Source organism: Diorhabda carinulata, chromosome 11 (assembly GCF_026250575.1).
Source record: "Diorhabda carinulata isolate Delta chromosome 11, icDioCari1.1, whole genome shotgun sequence".
NCBI lineage: Eukaryota > Metazoa > Arthropoda > Insecta > Coleoptera > Chrysomelidae > Diorhabda > Diorhabda carinulata.
Window position 1 is genome coordinate 1,764,162 of NC_079470.1, and position 24,514 is coordinate 1,788,675.

Genomic DNA, 24,514 nt, shown 5'->3' on the forward strand with positions numbered 1-24,514 from the left:
ATTTATTTGGGGAACAGAAGGAATAGAACAGATTCTTGTTTGGTTATATTAAAAAAAATATAAATCAGTGGTTTTATATGTTAAGAGTATAAGCTACTTTTATTCATATCTGTTCTTTCTACTCGTTCCTTTTTCAGTAATTTCCATTTGTGTTTCCTTCCTCATTTTATTTTTTTCCGCAGTTCTACAGCTGCCAGGTTGGAGTTTCAACCACACCCAGAGTATTTAATTGGTACATTACAAACAAACAAATTCAACTTAACTCCAACAACTGGGAATTCAGTTGAGGGCTGCACCATCCCGATTTTCCATAGATAAGTCCCAGCATTGTATTTCATATATAAATAAATCTGAGTTGTTTTAATTTATAACTGCTTTTAATATTTGTGCTTTTTAGGATACGCAGTTAATGAGAATTTACTATTTTTTCGATAAATTTCTAACTTTATAACTTTTTTTATTGTTCTTAGCAATAAATATTAATTTGGATAATCGTGTCCGGGGATAGTGTTATAGTGTTTGATTTTTATTTTTTATTCAATTCATGAGGGGTTTCTAGCTTTTCCGCCTTTTTTTATTAATTGTAATGTTGTTCATTAAAAAAGCTGGTGGCGTCCAATTTAATATCGATTGTTCACCCCATTTGAGTACCAGTTATTTAAATAAATACTTTAATTGAGGCCGACTACCACTTCCTGAGGAAGTCTCCTGTCGGGGGTCCTGTCCTGTATTTTTCAAGAGAACAACTCCCGAGTTGTTTTTAACAATGGAAATTAAACAAAAAGAATCAGTATTCTAAGTATTGTTTTTATTCGGGAAAAATATGGTTAGACCAAAGGCTTCACTTAATTAGTATTGTGATGAATCTTTTCAAAGAAAATCAACAATCATTAACTGGTACGTGGATGCTTAACTATCGGGACGACTGCTACCTGACTGGTAAAATGTCAAACAAGTCTTGAAAATCGAGATGGAAAAGCACAAAGTGAAATTGAGAGATATCACCAGAATGTCATATGGAAGTTTTTCACTAAAAAACAAAAGCTGTTTAAGCAAAATGAATTTTTTAACGGCAAACGTCAAATGCAAATATAGGCTTCTTTTTGAAAAATTTTGAAAACTAGAAGGTTTATGGCACAATAGCTAGATATCGTGATACATAAAGTTTAAGCTTGAGTTCCTCAGATGAGAAAAATATTATTTTCGAAGACGAAAAATATGCCGACCGAAAAACTTGCCGGAAACATACGACGTTTTGGATTTTTTCCAACGATTTCGAATAACGAAGTCCACATTTATGGCATTATTGAATCAAATTCGGGATGAAATAGGACTACCTACAAATAAGTAAAACACCAAAAATGATTCCCATAATTAATAAATTGTTATCTTACTGTCCATATCATTTTAGAGTTGGCTGCATTCAAACTTTTATACAACTTCTACTGACTTAGCGATTTTTAGCTACAGGGAGCATGTTGACAACTGTTGTAGATTTTGTAGGTATTGAGAAATATTCTGCAAGTTGAACAGTGCGGAGATTATGTGAAGCAATGGCACAACCTAGACAGACGAGACAGAATATTGTCCGTAGTACCTCTCAGAAACTTTAAAAATACAGCCGGGCTTGTTTCCTTGAGAGACTATTAGAATTCAATTATGGGACCCCTTCACTTTAACAACTAAGTTAAGGGACCCTTTAGTTAAAGTGCCAGTAAGCGTGGGATTTTGAAACCGGCCGCCAGAGAGGTTATGTATTTAAACCAGTTTTAATTATCGGAATTATAATGATTGGGGTTACTAAACAGCTAATGATAAAATGGTTGTGTGACAAACTCTTGGCAGTATGAAGAAAATGCACTTAAAAATTGAAAGTATTATAATTGATATTGATTATAATTGATAATATGGTCACAGTGTTAAATTGACTATTTCCTTCGAAAAATTTAAGCCAACCAAAAAGCTGTAATATTTTATGTTTACCTAGCAACGATCAAATTTCAGCGATAATACTGCACTAGTGCAAATTATCGATAATTTGCACTAGTGCCAAATTTTCGTCTAGGATGTAAACTCATTTTGAAATATTTTTTCACGAACAAAACTGTTGTCAATAAGTTACCGTAGATACCAATTCAATGCCAATATGATGATCGTCAACTACGGTATAATTTAAAGAATAACAAATTTTAAACACAGAATTAAGTTTATTTTAAATTAAATTTTTCTCAGGAAATAGTCTGCCAAAATGCCCTCTCGTGCATGTCAAATTGTCTCATAATTTCCTCTTGTGCGCATTCGCGCACTCGAGAAAATTAAATTATCGACAATTTGACATGCACTCGGGACATTAATATTGACTATTTCCTTCGAAAAATTTAAGCCAACCAAAAAGCTGTAATATTTTATGTTTACCTAGCAACGATCAAATTTCAGCGATAATACTGCACTAGTGCAAATTATCGATAATTTGCACTAGTGCCAAATTTTCGTCTAGGATTAATAAACATCATTTGGTTTTAATTTTATATTTTAAGAAAAGGAACAATTATTGAAAATGCAATTAGAATATACAACTTTACTGGAGGCCGACGATGGTGTTTCTATGCTGCTTCCACCACTTCTTATTGTTACTTCGCTACTGTCATTTCGCATTTTTTGTACAATTTCCTCGTGGTGTTCACTATTTACTTGGAGGTAACTCTTTATCGAGGCCTGATTTGAGTGTCCGGTAACCTTCATAATTTGATTTTCTGAAACCCCAACCTTGGCAAGCTGAGTAACTGCCGCAGCACGGTTCGAGTGATTTGTCACTTTTATTCTTTTCGTGTCAATTCCTATAGCTTCCGCTGCATCTCTTGTCCACTTTGAAATTTCATTTCGTCCTACTGGACAATTTTTAAAAAAACCTTTTGATGTTTCTTTCATCCATGATGGGTTTACAGTTAAGAAAAGACGATTGACCGTAATATGTTTTCCTCTTTTTTCTTTCAACATTTTAAAAAGCCTGCAAAATTATAATGATAGATTGTTTGATATCATGCTTTACATTAAATACCTTATTGGGCATTTATTAGGCTCGGTGGTGTTTTGGACTAACCATCTTTTTTCTGTTAACCTATGACTCCCTCCTTGCGCTGTCTTAGAAAAAATAGGATTATAAGCTATGCGTCCTGTAGCAATATGAAAGAACTTGCGTTGAAGTCCGTCCGGAGTCGACTCGTCCCAAATGGCACACATTTTATCAATATCTTGTCCTGATAAGCTAGATGCACTTGTTTTTCTTTTTTCAGGACACTTTTGCAACTGCTTCCTTTTTGCGTCTCTCGCAGTTCTGGCGCATTCAAACGTTACATCTTTAAAAGGATCGAAAATAATGTTAAACTCTTCATAACATTTTTGTTGCAAAATTTTCGCTACTGTATTCCAAAGTGTTTTGACAACACCTTCTTTATATTCTTCCCCATCACTACGTCTCATGTTGAAAGCGAAATCTCTTAGAATTACGGCCAGCTGTGCGACAGAAGTTTCCTTGTTCAAAGTGTATTTTCGTTCATTACAAAATTGTTGAAACTGTCGCCACGCAGAATCTCTCGACTTTTTCGTATTCAGTGGAGTTAGTTTATCCACTGCGTCTATTACTTGCGTGGAATTCTGCCCAAAACGTAAACTCATTTTGAAATATTTTTTCACGAACAAAACTGTTGTCAATAAGTTACCGTAGATACCAATTCAATGCCAATATGATGATCGTCAACTACGGTATAATTTAAAGAATAACAAATTTTAAACACAGAATTAAGTTTATTTTAAATTAAATTTTTCTCAGGAAATAGTCTGCCAAAATGCCCTCTCGTGCATGTCAAATTGTCTCATAATTAAATTATCGACAATTTGACATGCACTCGGGACATTAATATTGAAAATACTGCAACTGTCAGTGGGATTGTGTAGTATAATACTCTGTTTTTAAACTAGGAGGACCATTTTAGGAAATCTGAAATCACACCACTAGAAATCACTGAGAATGTTACTAAATTGGAAGGTATGACATAAAATTTCAAAACAATGATAATATCTGAGTTGTTTCTGATCAAATGTAAATAATTCAGAATTAAAGAACGATAATAGACGAAAATTGCATTATTCAGAGAGCAGAGGATGTTTATTTTTCGAAAATTGAGTTATATGAAGCATGAAGATGAGCTTAATAAAAAATTAGTAAAGTCTAAAATATAAGAAAATGTTCCATTGCAAGTACACGAACTTATTTGATTTAAAAATAGAAATAAATCATCAAAAATATCTTAATATGATACACTATAGCAAAATAATGTATTTGTTATAACTTTTTCTATAGATTTCTTAGTTGGAATATTTCATAGCAGCATTAGGTAGTTATATCGAATAGAAAATTTCGAAATAGAATGAAAAAGGGCCTATTTTTCAATAAACAACCTATTATAGTTAATCCTCATCCTGAAAATGGAATTTCAGTAAATAGAATCATTCAACTATTGGCATAATTTTTATTAAATATCATTTGTCACAAATAAATATTTTACAGTATATCAGATTCAAATAATCATTCACTGAGAATCTGCCTAACTGTCATCACTAGAAAAAGAAACAATTATCGGTTCTATAAGATCATCCACAATACTATCTAATTTAATCTTCTTCTTTTATGACATATTATGCAACACAATTTTATCAGTGAATATTCATCACATTTTCCAAACATATGAATTAAACTTATCTTTAGGTTGTTTTATAATATACAAAAATTCAAATCGAACTATATTCATATCAAATAGTATATTTTTAGATTGTAACCATTATTACATATCTTCTTTTTTAATGTAGATATTGGAACCTTTTCTGTTCATTATAATTGCAGCACAGTCTGACATTTTTTTAGAAATTCAGAAAACCAGTTTTCAAATACCAATCCATTCATGTCCTCATGATAATATACAGTATTTTTAATTTCAAATCTTATTGAAATTATGATTATTAAAAATTTGCGATTTCCAGATTGATTTTTCAAACTTGTAGACAATCCTTTAAGAAAAGCATCTTTTTTTTCTCTCAAATAGATGTATCTATCGATATGTTTTATTTTGTATACTTTCATTTAGCCAGGTTTCATCAAGGTTACAAATGAGTCCCTATTCTCGCCTTTACTGTTTGATGGCTCTAAGGTAATTTCTTCTCCATCTAAAAATGTAATGTTCTTAGTACATACCATAAAATAAATAAAGGATCATTCAATTCATATAAAAATTATTATAATTTATGGCTTACCTAAAGTTTATATCTTTCATCTTTCACGCAAATAATGTCTGCCAATACTTGGAATATCTGAGTTTATTTTAAATTAGTCCTGACAAGAACTGTTTTTATATTTTAATAAAACAACAAGAAAAACGCAAGTAATAACAAAATGACACTATTTGTTTAAAATTGTCAATAATTTCGAATGGTGCTACAGGTTGAGGACTCAAAATACAACTGCCCAAGAGTTTTTTGAAATGCCAAATATCAAATAAAAGATCGAAACGTTGGCATTTTGAAAAACTCTTGGACATGTTTATTTTGAGTCCTTAACCAGCAACACCATTCGAAATTACATACAACAATGACATTGTCAATAATAGTATATGTCAAAAGTACTATGTAAAATCGGTTGCAATTTGACCAATCAGAAATCTACAGAATTGCCAACTTAAATTCAAATCAGTCCTCCACGTTTCAAAACAGGCTATAGTAGTAAAAAATATAGATATAATTCTCAATTTCTCACCTTTCCTCCAAATTCAACCAAATTAGCTAAATTCTGTAAGCATTTAGCGACCATAACCAAACTTCTTGTAGCCGATGGGGATGGCTGTTCGCTTACCAAACCAAATTGTCTCGGATTTAGTAAGGCGGGACATAATAATCTTAGAAATATAAAACCTGAAACGACACGTGTGCGTACGAAACGTTCATCCGGCCATTTTGCGACGACCGCTTTTTGCAAACATCCACAAATATATCGTACCGATCTTGGACAAGCGTCTGGAGACATGAATATACTAAGCGTTACCTAAAAATATATTCGAAAACGTAAAACTTTTGCTTTATATTTGGATTAAATTAGTAAAATATTTACCTGGTCTAAAATTTGTAATAAAAATTCAGCATTATTGCAAGCGTCATCCAAAGAGTCCATTTTAGCTGGATTCAACTCAGCACTTTGCTTACTTTCTAATAATCTCAACACTGTTTCCAATACAGCAGCTTGCAGGAAGCCACCACATTCTGCTTTCATGAATAGGTCCATCAATGTTGTCGCCAAGGATGCAGCCCTAAATAAAGTGGATGTTTCCGTTTCCCTTAATATCTAGAATTAAAACAAATCTACTGAAATGGATCTTTATATTTTCATTTTATTGAACTGAACTTTTCTCTTGCCTATTAACGTAAACAACTCATTTTACACTGTTTTTTTATTTGATGACATGGGTCATTGACGTCTGGTTTACAAATAATTTTTTATACATAATTCAATTTAACCCAGAAGGATCAAGATTTTTTTTGTGTTATAGGAACATCAGTCTCTAAGACGAATATGAAAATTTAGCTTCTTTTTTGTGCATTTATTTACTCCATCTTACAGTTTTTGTTAATTAGCACATAAGATAGTACATAGGTAATTAATAAAATCATTGAAAAAAATTGTTTACTCTTCAAATAGAATGTGGAACAAAATATCAGTCCCACACCAACGTTATAATATAAACAATAAAAAAAATGGCAAATATCTTAAAGAAGTAACTATTAAATTACAAGCCAAAACAAATATTTAACATATAAAATTACTATTAATCAAATATAAACGGGTCATTCTAAAATCCGTTGCAGAAAATCATGACATTAAATCTAGATTTCAACAAAAAATGAATTACGTTTAATTTAGACATAAAGGTATTCATGTTATGTGGATAACATTATAAAATGCAATTTTTCGTTTGGCCGCGATCTTTTTTCTCGATTTTCAGAGGATTTACTAGATCTGGGTACAAAAAAATAACAATTCTGTTACCATAATATATTTACTAGCAGTTAAACAACAAAACCATTTTGTTATTCTTTTTGTATGGAATCAATATTAAATAAGTCTCTATTCTCATTTTTCACACACTCTTAAAATTAGAAGCATAAAAATAACAGAGTTGTAGGAACAGTAACATAGTTGCACTTATATAACTAATTTATAAACTATAATCCTAAAACTTTATTTTTTATAATAATTAGACTTCAGAACTTGAAGAAAAAAAAACAGGTACGCTTTGAGATCGAAAGAAAATTAGCATATATCTTATTTCTTTAATATTTCTAAAGGAATAGGGAAATGTTAATATACCCTTTTGCCCTTAATTACTTTTATAGGTTCGGAAACAATTCTTAGTAAGCTTTCATATTGTTCATGAGAAACATTGTTTTCGACCAATTTAAATGTTTTTCTAGTATCATCAACAGACTTAAAAAATTATTTTTATTTCTCCGTTTTCGTCTCCTTCACTTAATGCTTTCCAAGGTAAATGTCTTCGTTTTTAGAACTGCAAATTTTTACTACAACATATACCTCTTAAGTTGTTATCCTCTTCCTTTTCTTTCGACAATCCTGATTGATGTGACGCTTTATTTTTTATTTTGTTTAAAGAAATATCATACTTACTGGATTCAGAGTTTGAACTGTATACGGTATTGTAAATTGATTTTTCTTTTTTCGATCAATCAAATAAGTAATATCCTGTAGAGTAGCAGGATTACTATGCTCCAGTTCTACAATCGTTATTTTTTAACTGGATTATATGTTTTTGGGCACATGCAAGAACAAAAACCACGCTGACAAAAACAGCTCAAATCTAGATACTTGATGTACTCTCATTTTGCCATATAAAGGAACTATTTCTCATCTGGTACATCTTCACTTTGCTACTGTCTTTCGGAAACTAATAAATTGAAAAGCATCAGGAATATCTTTCCCAACAGCAACAAGTTGATCAGCAGTTCGCTGAAGAAAGCCACCAACACCGTCTGTCCCCCTTTTCCATATCCGGCCTCAAAAAATTCCAAGTAATTTTAACAAATATACTTCAAGAATAGTTTTGTATATGTCAGGGAGAAATTTTGTTTTTGGCGATATTGAGTTGCAGGTCCAAAAAATAAGTGTTCTCAAATTGATGAGTGAAGATGACTCCAAATTGCCGAAGGGCCGTGTAATAGGTTGTTTGAAACTGTGCAAAAAGATTCCACATCTAACTTCGTTGGATAACACACCAGTATGTAAGGATACTTGGTCTCGATAAATTTTTCTATCATATGTTCTACTTTGGATTTTATATCTTTTGTTACATTCTTAGTTATATTAACTTTTTTTCCCGATTTTTCCACAATTTCAGTTTTCCTTACCCATTGGGGTTATTTTGCAAGAATTTCATTCTTTGTTGTATCATATTTCAGTTTCCTGGCAGGACATTAAAAGCAGTTTCCTGACATACACTGCAATGAATCAACATCACAAACTGGTTCATGAATAATCTTGTTCAAATTCAGCGTACTAATAAGCTTAGTCTTAGAAAGTGTAGTAGAGAGGTGCGTTATGTTGAGTTTCTAGTCGGAAAAGAAACGTTTCCCTTACATCCACCAAAGGAGGCTTTACATAAAATGGTCTGTTTGCAGTGAAATTGCTGTAAAAATTTTGGTCAGGGTTTTTTCGCTAAAATGAATGGAACAGATAGCGTTTTTGCATTTTTGACTTTTAATAAGTTAGTTTTTTTTACCCGCGGCGGCCCTAGATACGTCGTCACGATTAAAAAATTCGTATAATTTAACTCATAGTGCGTGTGTTTTCTAAAATAACCCTGATTAATATTTAAGCAATCTTTGATAATTTGCGTTTTTTTCCGTGATTGTGTTATTCTCTTTAAATATATTTTGAATAATCCGTTTCCTCTTCAAACTTTCAATTTTCTTACACCGCTCTTTAATAGCATTTGATAAGGAATTATATCTATCGCCAAGTGCGCGGTTTTCCCGATTTTTTTGTACAACTCTATTGTATCTTTTCTCGTATTTTTCATATTTCTTTTTAATTTTGTCCAACTCTTTACTTTCAAATTTTCTCTAAATAGTTTTGATCTATCTCTTTTTACTTTTTTTTCTACCGCGGGCTTTTGCAAATTAATTTGGGCTTGCACTACTGTATTTTAGAGTCGGAATCGACGAGCAGCGGCAAAGCTTGGTGAATAACCATATGTAACTCTATCTAAATATTTTATATCCTTAGCGATCTTTTCTTTTGGCATTTGCAACTCGCCACTTTTTTTTTCGATAGTCGATGCTCATATGGAGTCATATCTTTTACAAAGTCTCTAAATCCTTTTTTTTTGGCTTCTGTTTCTTTTTCTGGATCCAGTTAACGCTTCTTTCTAAAGCATTGTTGCTTTTTAGCGGCGGTGATGTCATATAATTTCCTAGAACAAATTATTCAATTGATTATACAAGATACAGACAGCATAAAAACTACCAAGCTTTGGACATTTAAGTAATATCAACTTTGTTACCAGTATAAAACTCTGTCACTAGATATTGGTAACAGAGTAGTAAATTCAACACTTCTCGTCTTACTATTTAAACAAAACGATATTGTGATAGGATGAATGCATAAAAGGTAAATGAAAGCAACTTTTACGTAACAACTTTGTATAGAAATATAGGTATACTTACTTAAAAACGCCGGTAGCAGAGTACACACATAATAAAACCACGCGCTTTGCTTCACAGCTTCACGGATAACTGGTTTATATATCCCCTTCCTCACTTGCAACAAACAGTAAACATAATAACGCAACTTTTCCGTTGAAAATGTGGCCCCATCTCTTGGCGTTTGCCAAATGTATGTGGTAACAGAGCATATGTTAACTATTTATAATAAAGCGGGACAAAATTTGAAATAATCATGGGATTATTCAGCTGTTAGCACCGGGATCTCCAGTAAGGAAGCAAGAAAGGGAGACAAAATAGATCCTTTGGGTCGCGGTGTATATGATACTTATGTACATGTACATGTATTTATCTATATGTTTATTTTTTATTTTATTTGTTTGAATGTAATAATAAACTATTTCTTGTGTCATTTTTTTTGTTCCATTTCTGAAGCCCCATTCTCTTCATAATTAAAAATAATATAAAAATAAAATTAAGACTAATTGTTTTAGTTGATGCAACTCCTGTGAAATGTTTCGAAACATAACTGATTGGAAAAATGTTATAAAAATAAAATTTGAAATATGGCTTCAAAAGCAGAAAGGAAACTGTTGTTTCCAATTAGTTTTAGCACAGCTAATGAACGCAGAGATGGCAGTGAAACTCGAGTTGGCTATCTAAAGGTGGTGGTTGATCTGGGGGTACCTACGAAATCCTATCCCTTTACTCGCTCCCCAGCGAGATCTAGTACCAACTGTGTAAACTATATCCTTCTGACAGATGGATGTCCGATTTGAAAAACTAATTCTTGGACAGAAAGAAGTTGCGCCTGATGTTATCGTTTTGTTGTTAATTGCAGTCACTGGGTAAGTAAGTGTTTCACAGAAATTACTATATCTTTAAGTATGTATGTATAGTTAGTTTTTAGTTTCTAATAAAGAGTATTCTGTTTAACCATTATTTCACGTACTGCTGCATCTCTATAATTCAAAAACTTACGAACTTCAACAGAAATATATAGGTTACTAATCCAGAAGGGCAAGTAAAACCTGTTCTACTGACCTAAACCGTTTTTGTCAAGTGAAAGGAAAGGATCGAAGGCTATAAATAGGATCAAAATTTCCCTTGAACAAGGCCCAAGGTATTAGCACCAACAACAAACACTTTCAGATAAATTACTTATTTCTTTTAATTTATTTTATATGCAATCAATTTGTATATTCTGTATATTTTGTAGGAGGATCAATAGCCTACTGAATTAACAGACTCAAAAAAACATTAATAATAATAACTTACTTCTGCTGTATTTAATTCTTTCAATAATTCAGTCTCTCTTCCTTCTGCTCTGAAAACTCTTAAAAGAGCTGTCGCTAAAGGAGCTCTATCGGAGTGACATATTTCTGCTAAAGTTTTGACAGATGTTAAACCAGGTTCTATTAATAATTGTTGCAGAGGACTATATTCTTCTGCCGGCATAACCAAATCATGTAAATACCTAATCAAGATAATTAAAAGTTAGTAATATTTTTATAATGATTTTATACTTAAAATTTCCTTAGGATCATGATTTTTTTAGTAAATAATGAGTGAAATGGTGATTCTGTGATATTTACCTTGTTTTAAGTCTTAATGATCCCCATTCGCCCATGGGCGTTAGTCCAGAGAGAGTATACCATTCTTCTCTTTCTTCTCCATTACCCAGTGTTGTTAATTCCACATGGAGTTCCGCCACTTCCTGCTCTTTTCCTCTCTTACCTTTATTGTGAACAGTTAAAGTGAATGATACAATATCACATGGCACATCACTAGATGGAAAAATTGATCGAGTTAGTACATTAAAATTTACCCACATTTATGATTAATTCTAATTTAGTTCCTATTAACTTCTAATTGCAAAATAATATGTAATATAGAAGAATGCAAGAATTTTCGTTGTGGTTGCTAGTTAATCACTTTATTAAACAATGCAATATGCTTAAAAAAATTGAAGGAAATAAAGTAAAAAAGATCAATTGCAAACATGGATAGAGCTAATCATTATGAAGAGACTATTAACTATTAACAAATAATAAACTATTAACAAATTCCACACAAGAATCAAAAAGGAAGATGGAAAGTTAAAGGAGATAAGAGAAGAACAATAAGAAAAAACATGCGAAGCTTTACAAAACAGGAAGAAAAATTAAGGGAAATAAAACAAAAATAATAAATTACAAACAGGGGTAGAACTAAAAATTTTGGAGAGTCTATTATGTTAACATATTTCACACAAGTACCGAATAGAATAATAAGAAATAACACAAAAAGCTTTACCCAACAGGACGGAAAATTAAAGGAAATAACAAAAACGATCAATTGCAAACAGGGGTGAGGCTAACAATGATGGAGTCTACTATGTCAACAAATTTCATACAAGAACAGAAGAGGAAGATGCAAAGTTAGAAGAAATAGGAGAAGAACAATAAGAAATAACATGAGAAGATAAACAAAACAGGAAATGCTTATGGAATCGCAACTTTATATAAGATAGGTGAGAGAATAGATTAAAGGTGAAAAATTGTGAATTGATCATGAATCGAATAGCACATATTAAGGGAAAGGAAAATAATTTAACATTAAATATTCATAAAAAGGGGCAATAAACTCAATAGGAAAATTATAAGGTGATATATTTGTTACAAACAAGATTAAAACTCTATTTAAAATTGTGAAAAAAAAGACTAAGACACTGATTAGAGCTAAAATTGAAACAAAAAGTAGATTTTAGATTGAAAAAACCAATGATTATATGTCTATCGCAATATACTTAATAGAAAGAGAAATAAATATATCTGGTATTTATTGATTCATTTTCAGCTTATGACTTTATGATTATATAAGAAATATGACTAATAGTATTGGAAATTAAAATACTAGACAATTAAGAAACACAAATAAGGTGGTTAAGATAAGAGTGGAAATTGCAGAGGAATAAAAGAAGAGGACAGTTAGAGTCCACTATTGTTTATAATTATCTTCGAATCTTAAACAATATAGTCTGCCAAATTAGTCTTTATAGCAAATTCTAAAAATAAAATCCGAAATCTAATGAAGTTCTGGTCTTCAGAAATATGAAAATTGATATCATCATAAATAAAATCAGAGTTGTGATAATGAACAGATATAAAAGCTATAGATAAATTAAAGAAAGAAAATATAAGAATAAAACTCTAGAAATAGTAATGATGTATGAATATATTGAAAATATACTAACAGAAGACAAGATCATGGATAAGTTTGTTTAATGTAGTGTTTAAATAAATTAAGAACGTAAGAGACCGTGTTTATTAATTCACCCCACGAATAGAAAGAGAGTAAATAAATACTAAAAACATTACATTATTTTTATGAACATGACACTGAGTAAAAATATGAGTGAAAAACGTATATTAAAATAAAAGTTAAAGTTAGCACATTCTTTCAGTTTTACTCATAGTATCACATCAGACCAACAAACAAAATACAGTCCACTAACCAAATCAAAACATCCGAAATAAGTAAAAAAAAACAATTAAATTAAAAAGAAACAACTGAATTTAATGGAAAATAATAAAGGATGAAAACATCATTAACAAATAAAGAGAAGACTAAAAATGAGGAGCTGGGGATGAGGTTGGAAAGAACTTAAGATGGTAGATGATACAAGACAGTGTAAAAAAAGGTACAAAAGAAACGAAACCCTTTTCAGATAACTGAAAAGACAAAAGAAAAGAATTTTCAAAATAATGTCTTAGAGACAATTTAAAGCTTGAATCCCAATCGTATTAAATATTTTCTTTATTTTTTTAATATATATATATATATATATATATATATATATATATATATATATATACACTTACTCAAAGACGAACTCTTCATCCCACACGGGATCAGGCCCTGATTTAGTTCTAGTTCTAGCAACTCTAACCTGGTTGTTCAGTTGTATGGTAACATATGGTTGTGGCACTAATTTATATGGCAACCGATGTGCATCTATAATATGTAATGTGAGACAACGTAGTTCTCTTAATCTTGGCACTTTAGATGTAGCTTTACTTAATTGGGGTACACAAAGGGGTTTAAGAGCGTTCACCCAATCTTGACAATCTTCTGTGGAGCGCGCAGCGAGGTGAGTAACAGTTGCCAAACAAGGAAGTGCCCTTTCTACTAGTTGAAGACAATGAGAACGTTCCCAGAGGCTATCGTGAACCTAAAATTGAAATTTGAATTATTTTCTTCCTGTTTATCAGACTTTAGGTTATGGATTCATTTTTTCTATTTGTAAAATACTGTGAGTAAAAATTTTCCTTTCCAGATAAAGCTTAGTTTTATGAAGCAATTTGTGACGGTTCTAAAAGAAGACAATTAAAAGAGCCGAAGTATCAAGGAAAGAAGAGTATTAATGTGGTTGTTAAACTGCCCGATGCAAAAGTTCAGATGCAAGCATAGCAATTCAAGTGGATTCCGGAGGCAAAATTGGAAAATGTTGATGATTTTGTTGTCAAGTGTCTAAGCAAATATATTTTAGTGAAGAATTGTTACTCTCACCTTAGCCATTATTAAAAAATTATTTTGAGTGATTTTTACAGAAAAAAATGCAATTGCCTATACTTAAATGTAGTTAAGTATATAACATTATAACACCTGGGAACGCTTGAAATAGAAGATCTCTGGTAATTAAAGCCATTCTAGAATTTTTAAAAGGAGTGGGATTAATTGATCAGCTGTTAACATTGGGTTCCTCAGTATGGCAGCAAGAAAAGGGGACACAATAGATCCTTTGGGTCGCAGTGTATACATAGCTACTACGTTAAAGTGTTAGAGATAGTTAAAGAGCTCCATGCCAACGATCCTCTTGGTGTGGTTTCCTTGGTCAAATGTTTTGTAACAGAATCGATGCTTAACCTTAAAATACTCAGATTCTGATGTCTTGTTACATTTACCTAATATCACAATTGCAGAAAGATTTATCACAAATAAAATTAGGTATAAACAAAATGTTGGTAAAAAATCTCAGTATTCAACTTTCAATGTTTGAAATTTTCCTGTTAAAAAAATATTTCCCAGATTCCCGAGGGGGAACGCAAGTACCCCTACTATCCCCCCTTGTAGCCGCCCCTGGAATGTATATTATGAAAAAATTTCAACAGTATTTATTAGTAACTCATATAACAAATAGAATGGCGACTGAATTTTTTTCACATTCACATTCTATTAACTTACTTGGTATAAATAAGCACATGAGAGATCTATTAGTCCTTTGGGTTTAGTCCTTTTGGGATTATCGTACAAATATAAATGAGTATCAGTTCCATCCACTAAAAGTACAAAATACAATAGTTTCCATTTCTTAGCAGCCTTGTCAGATTTCCTGTGTAAGTATCCTTGATGTTTGATACCTCTCATCTTTTTCAAACCAGCTTGATCTCGACATTCTCTGAGAGTGGCATATATTTTTTCGGCTTCAGATTTGGCTTTTTGATTTTCAGGCACCCAATCAAGTTGTTTCGAACCATCAACTACAAGCTGAATCACAAGAGTAATTATTTTAAAATATGTATATCAATTAAAATTAGTACAGTGGTTGATTTCAAAGATATTAGCGCACTATATACATTTTAAAGTAAAATAAAATTGTCTTTGGTATTTTTAATACCGCTGGATCTATATATATATATATATAAATATATATATATATATATATATATATATATATATATATATATATATATATATATCTGTTTAAGCTACAATTATTATTTTCGTCTCTCGAGCAATTGCTATGGGTCCGATTTGGTTGGTAAAATTAGCATACATGGCTTTTTTGGCGGCGGATGGTTGAAAACAAATGAATATTTCGAGGGGTCGCAGTGGAAAAAAAGTGGTTTTTGACCTTTGCTCACCTCTGCAGGTCAAACTAAAAGCGAAAACGAAAAGTAATTTTAATATATTTTCTGAGCTTTCGAATAGTATTAATTCTTGCAAAAATTTTAAATACATATATATATATATATATATATATATATATATATATATATATATATATATATATATATATATATATATATATATATATATATATATATATATATATATATATATATAGATCCAGCGGTCAAATTGGCGTCGGTACTTTTACGGTATAGCCAGGAATCCTTCAATATACACCAATGTATATTTGCAAAATATATTCAATGGACAGGTTAGCAGCTTGATAATTTGGCAACGTTGAAATAGATATATTTGAGTTTATTAAATAACTTTCATTCTGCAGATTTGATGGCCGTATATGAATGTTATACTTGTAACGGAGGAAGTGGCATCTTAAAAAATATATTTAGAATCAACGTATTGGTTACGCAAAAGTGTATGGTGATTTAAATGCATTTTGCTTTCTTGGTCTTAATTTACATATATCCATTTCTATGAGTTGTTTGAGCATAATTTGATTATTATTTATTCGAACGTATCGCTACATGTCGCAAGTATGTTTGGGACGAACCAAAAAATTAACCATTTTAGTTTAAAATTGTAATCATATTCAGAGATCCGTATTGAAGCTTATAAGCAAAAGGTGCCAATTCAAATCTAATTTTTTACTGACTATTCGAAGCAACATTCAAAACTCTCCGAACATTTAAGAGCTGATTAAAAAACTAAAAAACTGGACATTATTTCAGAGTCACCAATATGGTAGATCACAGAAACCCTTCTGTTGTCGATATCTCAGAATAAACGTTAGTTTTATTTTGGTGCTGTTTTTTGGAAATTTCTCTATTCCATTTTTGTGATCTATGATAAGCAACCTGCATCCAGAATTGCTTATTTTTATTTTTTTATTTTATAAAAATATTGAATAGCTGAACAAATTTTTTGGCTGATTTTGATAATACTAAGAAAAAAATAACTATTAAAGAGTCTCCTCGGGCTATTACAAGCGGGCTAAACACAGACAGACGAAAAAGGACCCAAACAAACAATATTGATGATAGTTATCCAACTGCAAATCTTCGTTATGCTTAAAAAATCGTAGGAAGAAGAATTTTCATTGGTTTATTGATCTTAAAGATGAAAGAAGAATCCGTGATGCTAATACAAAGATGGGTAGTTCTTTAATAATGATATGCGAGACCACATCCAGATTGAGTGATTTCAAAAGAGATGGGAATGCCATAGAGCATGCTTGGGATAAAATGGATAAAATACCATTGGCGAGCATGATCCTCGACCTGAATATTAGCTGTTGTTGAAACATTCCTTTTCATTAAATCCCTTGAAGAATTCCTTTGTTTTATTCTTTTATTTCAGCACTTTATCTAATTTTCATTATTCAAAGAGATGAGAAACGATTTTATGATTTTTGGTATTCAACAGTTAACAAATATATTCTCTTGTACCATAAAATTTTGTTTCAGCTTTTAAAATCTGATTAAATAAATATTCTTAACTCTATCAATATCCTCAACTTTTGAACAGCTGTTCATTTTCAATTTTTTTGAATGTATTTGAATACAAATTCAGCATGTTTTGAAATTGATTACAATTGTTCAATAACGTCTTATTAGAACAAAGTTGAATTTTTCACATGAGACATTTTGTATCTTAGATTTCAATTTGTTGCAATTTGCCATCGTAACAGAAATATTTTTTCATATTCCATAAACGGTATTCCACTAGTTCCTCGTGAAAGTCGTATGCAGGTCACCATCTTCTGTACTTTGAAACGCACAACCCAAATATTCTGTCTTAAATAAAGGTTTTTAGGCCCACTCCAACTTAAAGATTTGATAAAACTCGAACCTCGTTTTGAAAAGTATATACATGTACAGAAGAACAACAAACTCTCTACAACAGTTTCACATTTTTGAGTCATCCTGTATTTCATTCTGCCAAACTTGAACAATGTGGCTCTTCTTTTATATTGAATTGGCCCATAACTTATACCGAAACCTAAAAACTCTGAACTGTATAGTTTTTGTACTATTTAAATGTTGTTTATGAAACTTCCACCTATGAACCATTTGATTAGGGCCCTTAATGATACTTGCTGTGTCTAGCTGATTTTTATAATATGCTGATATAAATGCATCAAGCTATTCGACGCCATTTAAAGAAGAAAAATGGAGTTTCACTTTCGAAAAAGGATAACTCCTTCTTTGAAATTGATAAGCCTTAAGAAGTAGCGGTAAACGACTTGAAACTCTATCCATTTGCCGATTTTTCAATAAAATAGGGTCCTATTACGAATCCACGAAATGAAAATTTGTTGTAGAACAAATAATGTAAATTTGTGACTGTTCGCATATCTACTTTCATGAATTGTCCACTCGTTACCGAGTAACACAGCTGCTATTTTTTGCAAGAAGTTCTCTCCTCAGAATAATTTTATCGTGTCTTTGTAATTGCAATAAGCTGTAACTGATTCTTTGGGACTCTCATATTGGTGGGCATTTTATCCAAGCAAAGGGTAACATCGTAATTTTCAGTCTGGTTTAGGGGTACCAGACGAGAGAGTATTATGCCATCCTGATGAGATCATAACAAGGTCGAAACTAGTCGGTGGCTATACCTCTCTCCTTGCAATTACGAAACATTGAGATGTCTGTCTCGATTGTCGGTCGATCGGCATCACCCTCTTCGTTGTGGATGAAATTCAATGTTCGGCGTGGTATTAGCCAGGAAAGTGCAAAATGACTTACAGACAAATCTAAATGATTAACGAGTAATGTCAAACTAATAATACATTGTTTTTAAATCTCACGGTATTTCCACACTTGTAATCTCCTTTTTAATAAATAAAAGTTCAGAAATGCATTTTCAATATAAAAACGACTCCTTCTTTTCCATTGATAATTTGAAGTCGTCAATACTATATATTATAAGAGGGATAAGTACTGGAGACGATAGTTGACGTTTCCGTCTCTTGTGACTGAAAACATATTTTCGCTGAATTTTTAGCATTTGTAAAAAATATACTTCGACACTAACTTAGCACGAATGATGCATGTAGAATTTCACTTTTCAAAAACATACCTTGCTGTTGGAAATAATAAAAAATAGTTGCCTACACACACTTGATGAGTACTTTAATAAAACAAATTCAAATCATTCTGAGTAAGATAGAATCACTGGTGGTCGTGGAGCAGTCTGAAAATTAGCATCAATATTCAATCAACAGTTTCGGACTGGAGAATTGACTGTATTTCTAAAAAATTTTGAGAAATTGGCTCAGTACATCAACAATATTATTATTATTTCTATCATTACCAATCTTGTTGAAATAACATTTGGTTTTAGTTTCAATATCGGATCCATCTCTTACTTCAGAATCCGAATATGTTCCTTCGTCCACCGTATCAGATATGTCAACGTTTGAGTCCTCGCTGCTACAAGCAGCACCAGTTGAAACAAAATATGAACCACAGGATGCAAACAATATATTAGGAACTCTTGAGATGAATATTTCAAATAATATGAAAATTGATGTTTCAAGTGATGAAATCGCTGGTGATTGTCTTGCGGAAAGTACTAAATTAATGTCTGAACAATCTTTGAATGCAATTTTGGGCAGTTATGTTTCTCTTGTCTCAGTGTTTGTTGACATTCCTTAGCATACTTAAATTACCTGATGTCGAGGTTATCTTTTCAAAAAACATCACAAATTCATATTATTGTTGTTATCAGACATCCTTCAAACTGTTTTGATAGATATAAGGATTGCCATATACTGGTCTTTATTGTATTAATGATTCACTCATTATTCAAAGCGATTCATATTGAATCATGGAGAGTTTGATGTTATGATATTGAGAATTCACTTTTACCTAACTGAACCTAATCATTGTTTTGTTGATTCATTGAGTATCTAATTATTACATTTTATGTCATAGATAATGTAACACTAACGATCATTATACACGCTCACGGCCACCTGGTCAGGTTACGTTAGCTTCGGTTTGCAAAATAGAATTTTCTCAATTTTTCACATTGACTTGTTCAAAAATGGATAATCAACATTTTTGTTCACTTTATTACTCGAGGAAAAAAGATATTAACAATTATTCGTCAATAAGCGTTTATATGAACATCCAAAACCATTATTTTCTGATATTCTCATATCTTCTATAAACACTTGAGAGATTTTTATTGGAATTAGATGATTTTTAGATTTTTTTACAGACGAAAATTATCGACATATTATTTATAACGTTTTGATACGTTGCCTCAGTTGATGAAAAAACAGAATATTATCAAGAGCAACATTGGTGCGACGGAAAATTTGATTTATAACTAGTAACTGATATGATTACAACGATAATATTTCATTTTAAGATGAACCGTTGAATTGGCAACGTTGTGCGGATGCCTAAGTGCAAATAATATAGATATACAGAAGCCAGAGTGTCCGCTAAATGGTCAATATATACACGGATGCCAATCTGACCGTTCATTTAATCCTACATATACAAATAAGCGATACCAGAGCCATACAACAGAAACTCTGTGAACTTTAATTTAAAATCCATTCAAATATGGTGTAAATTGCACTCCGGCCCATTTTTACCTTATGTGATAGCTGATGAAATTCCAAGTCGAATGCACTATCTTTTTTCGATTTGCAAATTGGCATCTGTATATTGGATTCTACTTTACCGCTGATGCCACCTTAACCGCAATTTTAACATGGGGGGATTCCACTTCACGCCGCTAATGTATATATATATATATATATATATAGTTTTTTTTGTTAATTTTTAAAAGAAAGATAAATTTTGACGTTTCGACTTTTCTTTAAGTATTTATCAAAATATGATATTGACACTGACAACTTGCTTATTTTTGTTAATTTATTTAAAGAAATTTATATTTATATTGTTTTATATTTTATATGTTTTTATATTGTTTATATTCATATTTATATTGTTTCATTTCTAATTTTTTGTTCCATTTTTTGATTTTAACTACAATTGGTCTCTTTTTGTTTGTTTTAAATGCTCCTATTCTGTTGTATTCTACTCTACAATCAGCTTCCTGGTCGACTTCTATCTCTATTTTCCTCATTATGATTTTCTTTTATTTTCCCTATTTCCTTCAATTATTATATTATTGGGCCTCATTTCTCCTACATTTTCCAATCTTTCTTCTTGTTTGGCTATTATTTGTTTAAGCATTTGATTTTCTTGTTTTAATTCATCTATAATATATGCCTTCAGATAGGCCCATCTTGCCCCACTTAACATTACCAAAGGCCAATGTCCTTTGAGAAGCCTATCAGGCGTTTTGGCTTGAACACTTTGATGTGATTAGTGACGCTACCAGGGTTGTCCAAGTGTTTGCGGTTTTGTCCTCCATGCCTCAACGGCACTCTGGATTGTCCGTGAAGCCCATGGTGTGGAGATGACGTCTTAGATGACAGTGTCCAGTTAGTAGTACGGGCAATAATCGTGGTGTGAGACATGAAGATGCCTTCGCTTGTGTCATGCCAGGTGTCTTTGATGAGCTCGGCTTGCGAGTAGGCCATTGAGACAAGCGACGGCACGCTTTTAGCCACACCAAGGATGGGTTCTGGGCCCATCGGTGAATTCAACCGACCCAATCTGGCGAGTGAATACACCTAAATATAATTGTTATGTTTGTACTATCAAAGTAAATTGACACAAAACACAGTTTTGGCTTTACTTAGACATATTAACGGTTAATCAATCAATTATTTCACAATATTTACAAGGATTTCAAATAGTAGATTGTCAAAATACTGAGATTAACAACAGCTACACTTAAAATTTTGTTCGATTCCAATTTGATGAGTCAATTCGTTGATAATGATTACTGTTAAAGAAAATGCTAGCTATCATCAATTTAACCATTTACAACATTTTTAAATAATATAATTAATGAACATTTTAAACTTACTGGATGTTGCAACGTGTACCCTTCTACGATCTGCTCCTTTCTATATCTATTAATAACAGCGTCTAAACATTCAAAAATTCTACCACCCATTAAATATCTAACACCTTTTTTTTCAATTCTGAATCGTTGAATTTGGTTATTGATGTGGAAAAACAGTGAATAATCCCCTGGAGAGTTATCACTAGGTCGTACTAAGAAGCTACCAGGACCAGCTATTTTAATAACAAAATTATTAGATTATTATGATATAATAAGTTACATAACATGATTTTTACCTTTTACTAATAGGTCTACTGCCTCATTTTTTGTGCAGCTCGGATGAAACCATGGAAATACTGTATTGGGATCTATACTATCATCTAAATCTTCTACTAGTTCCCTAAATATCATTCCTTGTTCACCAGTTCTATGAGCTGTTACCCATAACCAACCATTGCCCATATCATTGTGTACAAAAAATATGTCACCTTTTTTGAAAGTTAGTTCATCAGTATCTGGCATCTTTGTGTATGGTAATATAGCAACAACTCTCTGAAACACATAAAAAACTGTTATACATAACTCTACTAACAAAATTATTATTAGTTATATAGTCATAGATTAAAGTCTCCATAGATACGCACAGCTCAAATATTTTTATGTAATGTTTATTTGGAACCCTGATGGGATCAGAAGTTTGGGCCATGTGCCGCTGATGTTGTGAACATTCTCAATTCATCGCAAATTCAATTCTTTTGAACTTTCCGCTTACAGAAACGAAGTTACCAAATGTAGATGTTGGCAGTTTTAATATATTAAATACTATGTTGGTAGGCAATTAAAACAACCAACTGTGTCACCACGAAATCTCTCATAACAGGAAACTTTATCTCTGCAATGGCATTGTATTTAAAAATAAGTTGTGCTACCATATATACTAGAAAGAAATTGACTAATATACATTTGGTCAGATTTAAAACGTTGATAGATAGGCAACACTTTAAAATGGAACTTAAGGAGACTGTGAAATATAAATAGTTTTGAAGCCAGAATAAAATATTTGCTTTACAAATGCTAGAGACATCTGAGTATTTATGTTTTCATAAGATAATGTGATGAGCAAATGTCAATTAATGTATGGTAGAGTTTATATTTTTGACCACATATTATATAGGTTTGATATTGTTGAATTAGTGCTTCTTACTTATTTAAACAACCATTCATATTTGAAGCAGAAATTTATTTGAAGGTGATGAATTATATAGATCAATACGCATAGTTCGAGTTGATGATATTAATAATTAAGATATTCAAGATTCCAATAATTATCTTACTACATATGTATTAATAAAAAAAAGAGTACATGTTGTTCAAATTTACTCACCATTAAGAAATAACTATATAACTATATAGGCTCTGAGTTATATAATAGTGTTTCTAAACACAATTAAAAAAAATGGGGATTATTAGTGTTTGTATATCCTATTAAAAAACTTTTGGTAACCAAGTTAGGGACAACCATTTCTTTTATATACATCGGTTACCTTAAGTAAAATAAATTGCCTTTATATATATAAACTTATTACAGATGACGATTGACAAAATGGTTGCGGTGTCGATTGTCGAATAGAAATATATTAAGATACAAAGTTAATACTAACAGTACTAACACCCGTTGTTTGTGAGCAGTGAGCAGCAGAAGTGTAATAAACATTAATTTATTATTGTAAAATATTGCTATGTTACAAAATTGGAAAAAAATAAAGCACAGCTCTGCGTTTCGGCGGAAAGTGACAAAAAATTTTAAATGAATCGTTGATTGTGTACTGGTAACTGCTACTGTTAGACAGATAAATAATGAATTTTTTCCGCCACCAGATATTTCTCAAATTACAGAACAAAATGACTGCATGACCCTTGAATGACTGCACTATCGCCGAATGCAGACTTAATAAGTGGTTGACAGAACTTGCTGAGGATGATGATTTGTCTCCTCTCTCCGAGGAGGATTTAGAATGCACAAAAAATGAACAGTTAAAATATGATTTAAAAAAATGGGGTTGCGAATTTAACATAACACATCAGGCTTTGAAGGAAGTGATAAGAATAATTAATAATCGTTTACCAAACATTTTACCAGTGGATCCGAAGACATTACTGGAGACTCCTACAAATATTCTACTACAACCAGTGGGCGATGCTTACTTACTGGCATCAAGGTCTTGAATATTGTTTAACCAAGCAGTGTTATCAGAGTCTGCAGACTTTTTCAGATATTTCGATCAACTTAAGTATGGATGGTTTGACAATTTACAAAAGTTCAAGGGACGAATTTTGGCCCATTTTATTCAACATTACTGAAATTCCTTTTTCTGATACAGGGCTGAGGCACCCAATCTGATTGGGGCCTCGAATTGCCGTCACTTATTAATTTGGGAATAAGGACAGGGGGCCAGAAAAGAGTGCCATCCTTTTCCCAAGCTGCAGGCACAATTGTTAAAGATGGCAACTTATGCCCCGGCTTTTTAGTTTGCACAAATTTAAAAGACATTTGAATGTCTTTTAAAATATTTAAAACTTATACTTAATACTTTTAATACCAAACGTTTTATTTTTAGTTAATTTAAGGTTATGTTTTATATCAAACATGTGTTGAACCATTGTCAAACTTGAAATGTTCTTTAAAACTCAGCTGCTCGCACATCAGTTATTGAAAACGCGATGCGCGGGTTGCCTAACTTTAATATATAACAACACTTTCAGTAACTTGTTACTTTTAATTATATACGAGATCCTTGGAGGCTTTAAGTTTTATTTTAACACTACTAGTAACTCTAAACAC

General features: G+C 31.6%; 1 protein-coding gene across 2 annotated transcripts in view; it reads right to left on the reverse strand.

The window, feature by feature from the left end:
* The window catches only part of LOC130899702 (ras GTPase-activating protein 1), a 32,429-nt gene that overhangs the window by 6,201 nt on the left and 1,714 nt on the right, over window positions 1–24,514 (reverse strand). Inside the window, exons 2-10 of one of the 2 annotated variants that reach the window (XM_057809843.1) lie at window positions 21,969–22,224; window positions 21,694–21,905; window positions 15,004–15,306; window positions 13,641–13,990; window positions 11,373–11,564; window positions 11,056–11,254; window positions 6,158–6,388; window positions 5,807–6,091; window positions 4,512–5,220 (exon numbers count right to left, since the gene is read on the reverse strand). In XM_057809843.1, coding sequence (XP_057665826.1) covers window positions 5,200–5,220; window positions 5,807–6,091; window positions 6,158–6,388; window positions 11,056–11,254; window positions 11,373–11,564; window positions 13,641–13,990; window positions 15,004–15,306; window positions 21,694–21,905; window positions 21,969–22,224 — 2,049 coding nt within the window. In that variant the 3' untranslated portion in view covers window positions 4,512–5,199. Of the gene's footprint in view, window positions 1–4,511; window positions 5,221–5,806; window positions 6,092–6,157; window positions 6,389–11,055; window positions 11,255–11,372; window positions 11,565–13,640; window positions 13,991–15,003; window positions 15,307–21,693; window positions 21,906–21,968; window positions 22,225–24,514 lie in introns of those variants that run through there. The other variant, XM_057809842.1, reaches the window with a different exon arrangement.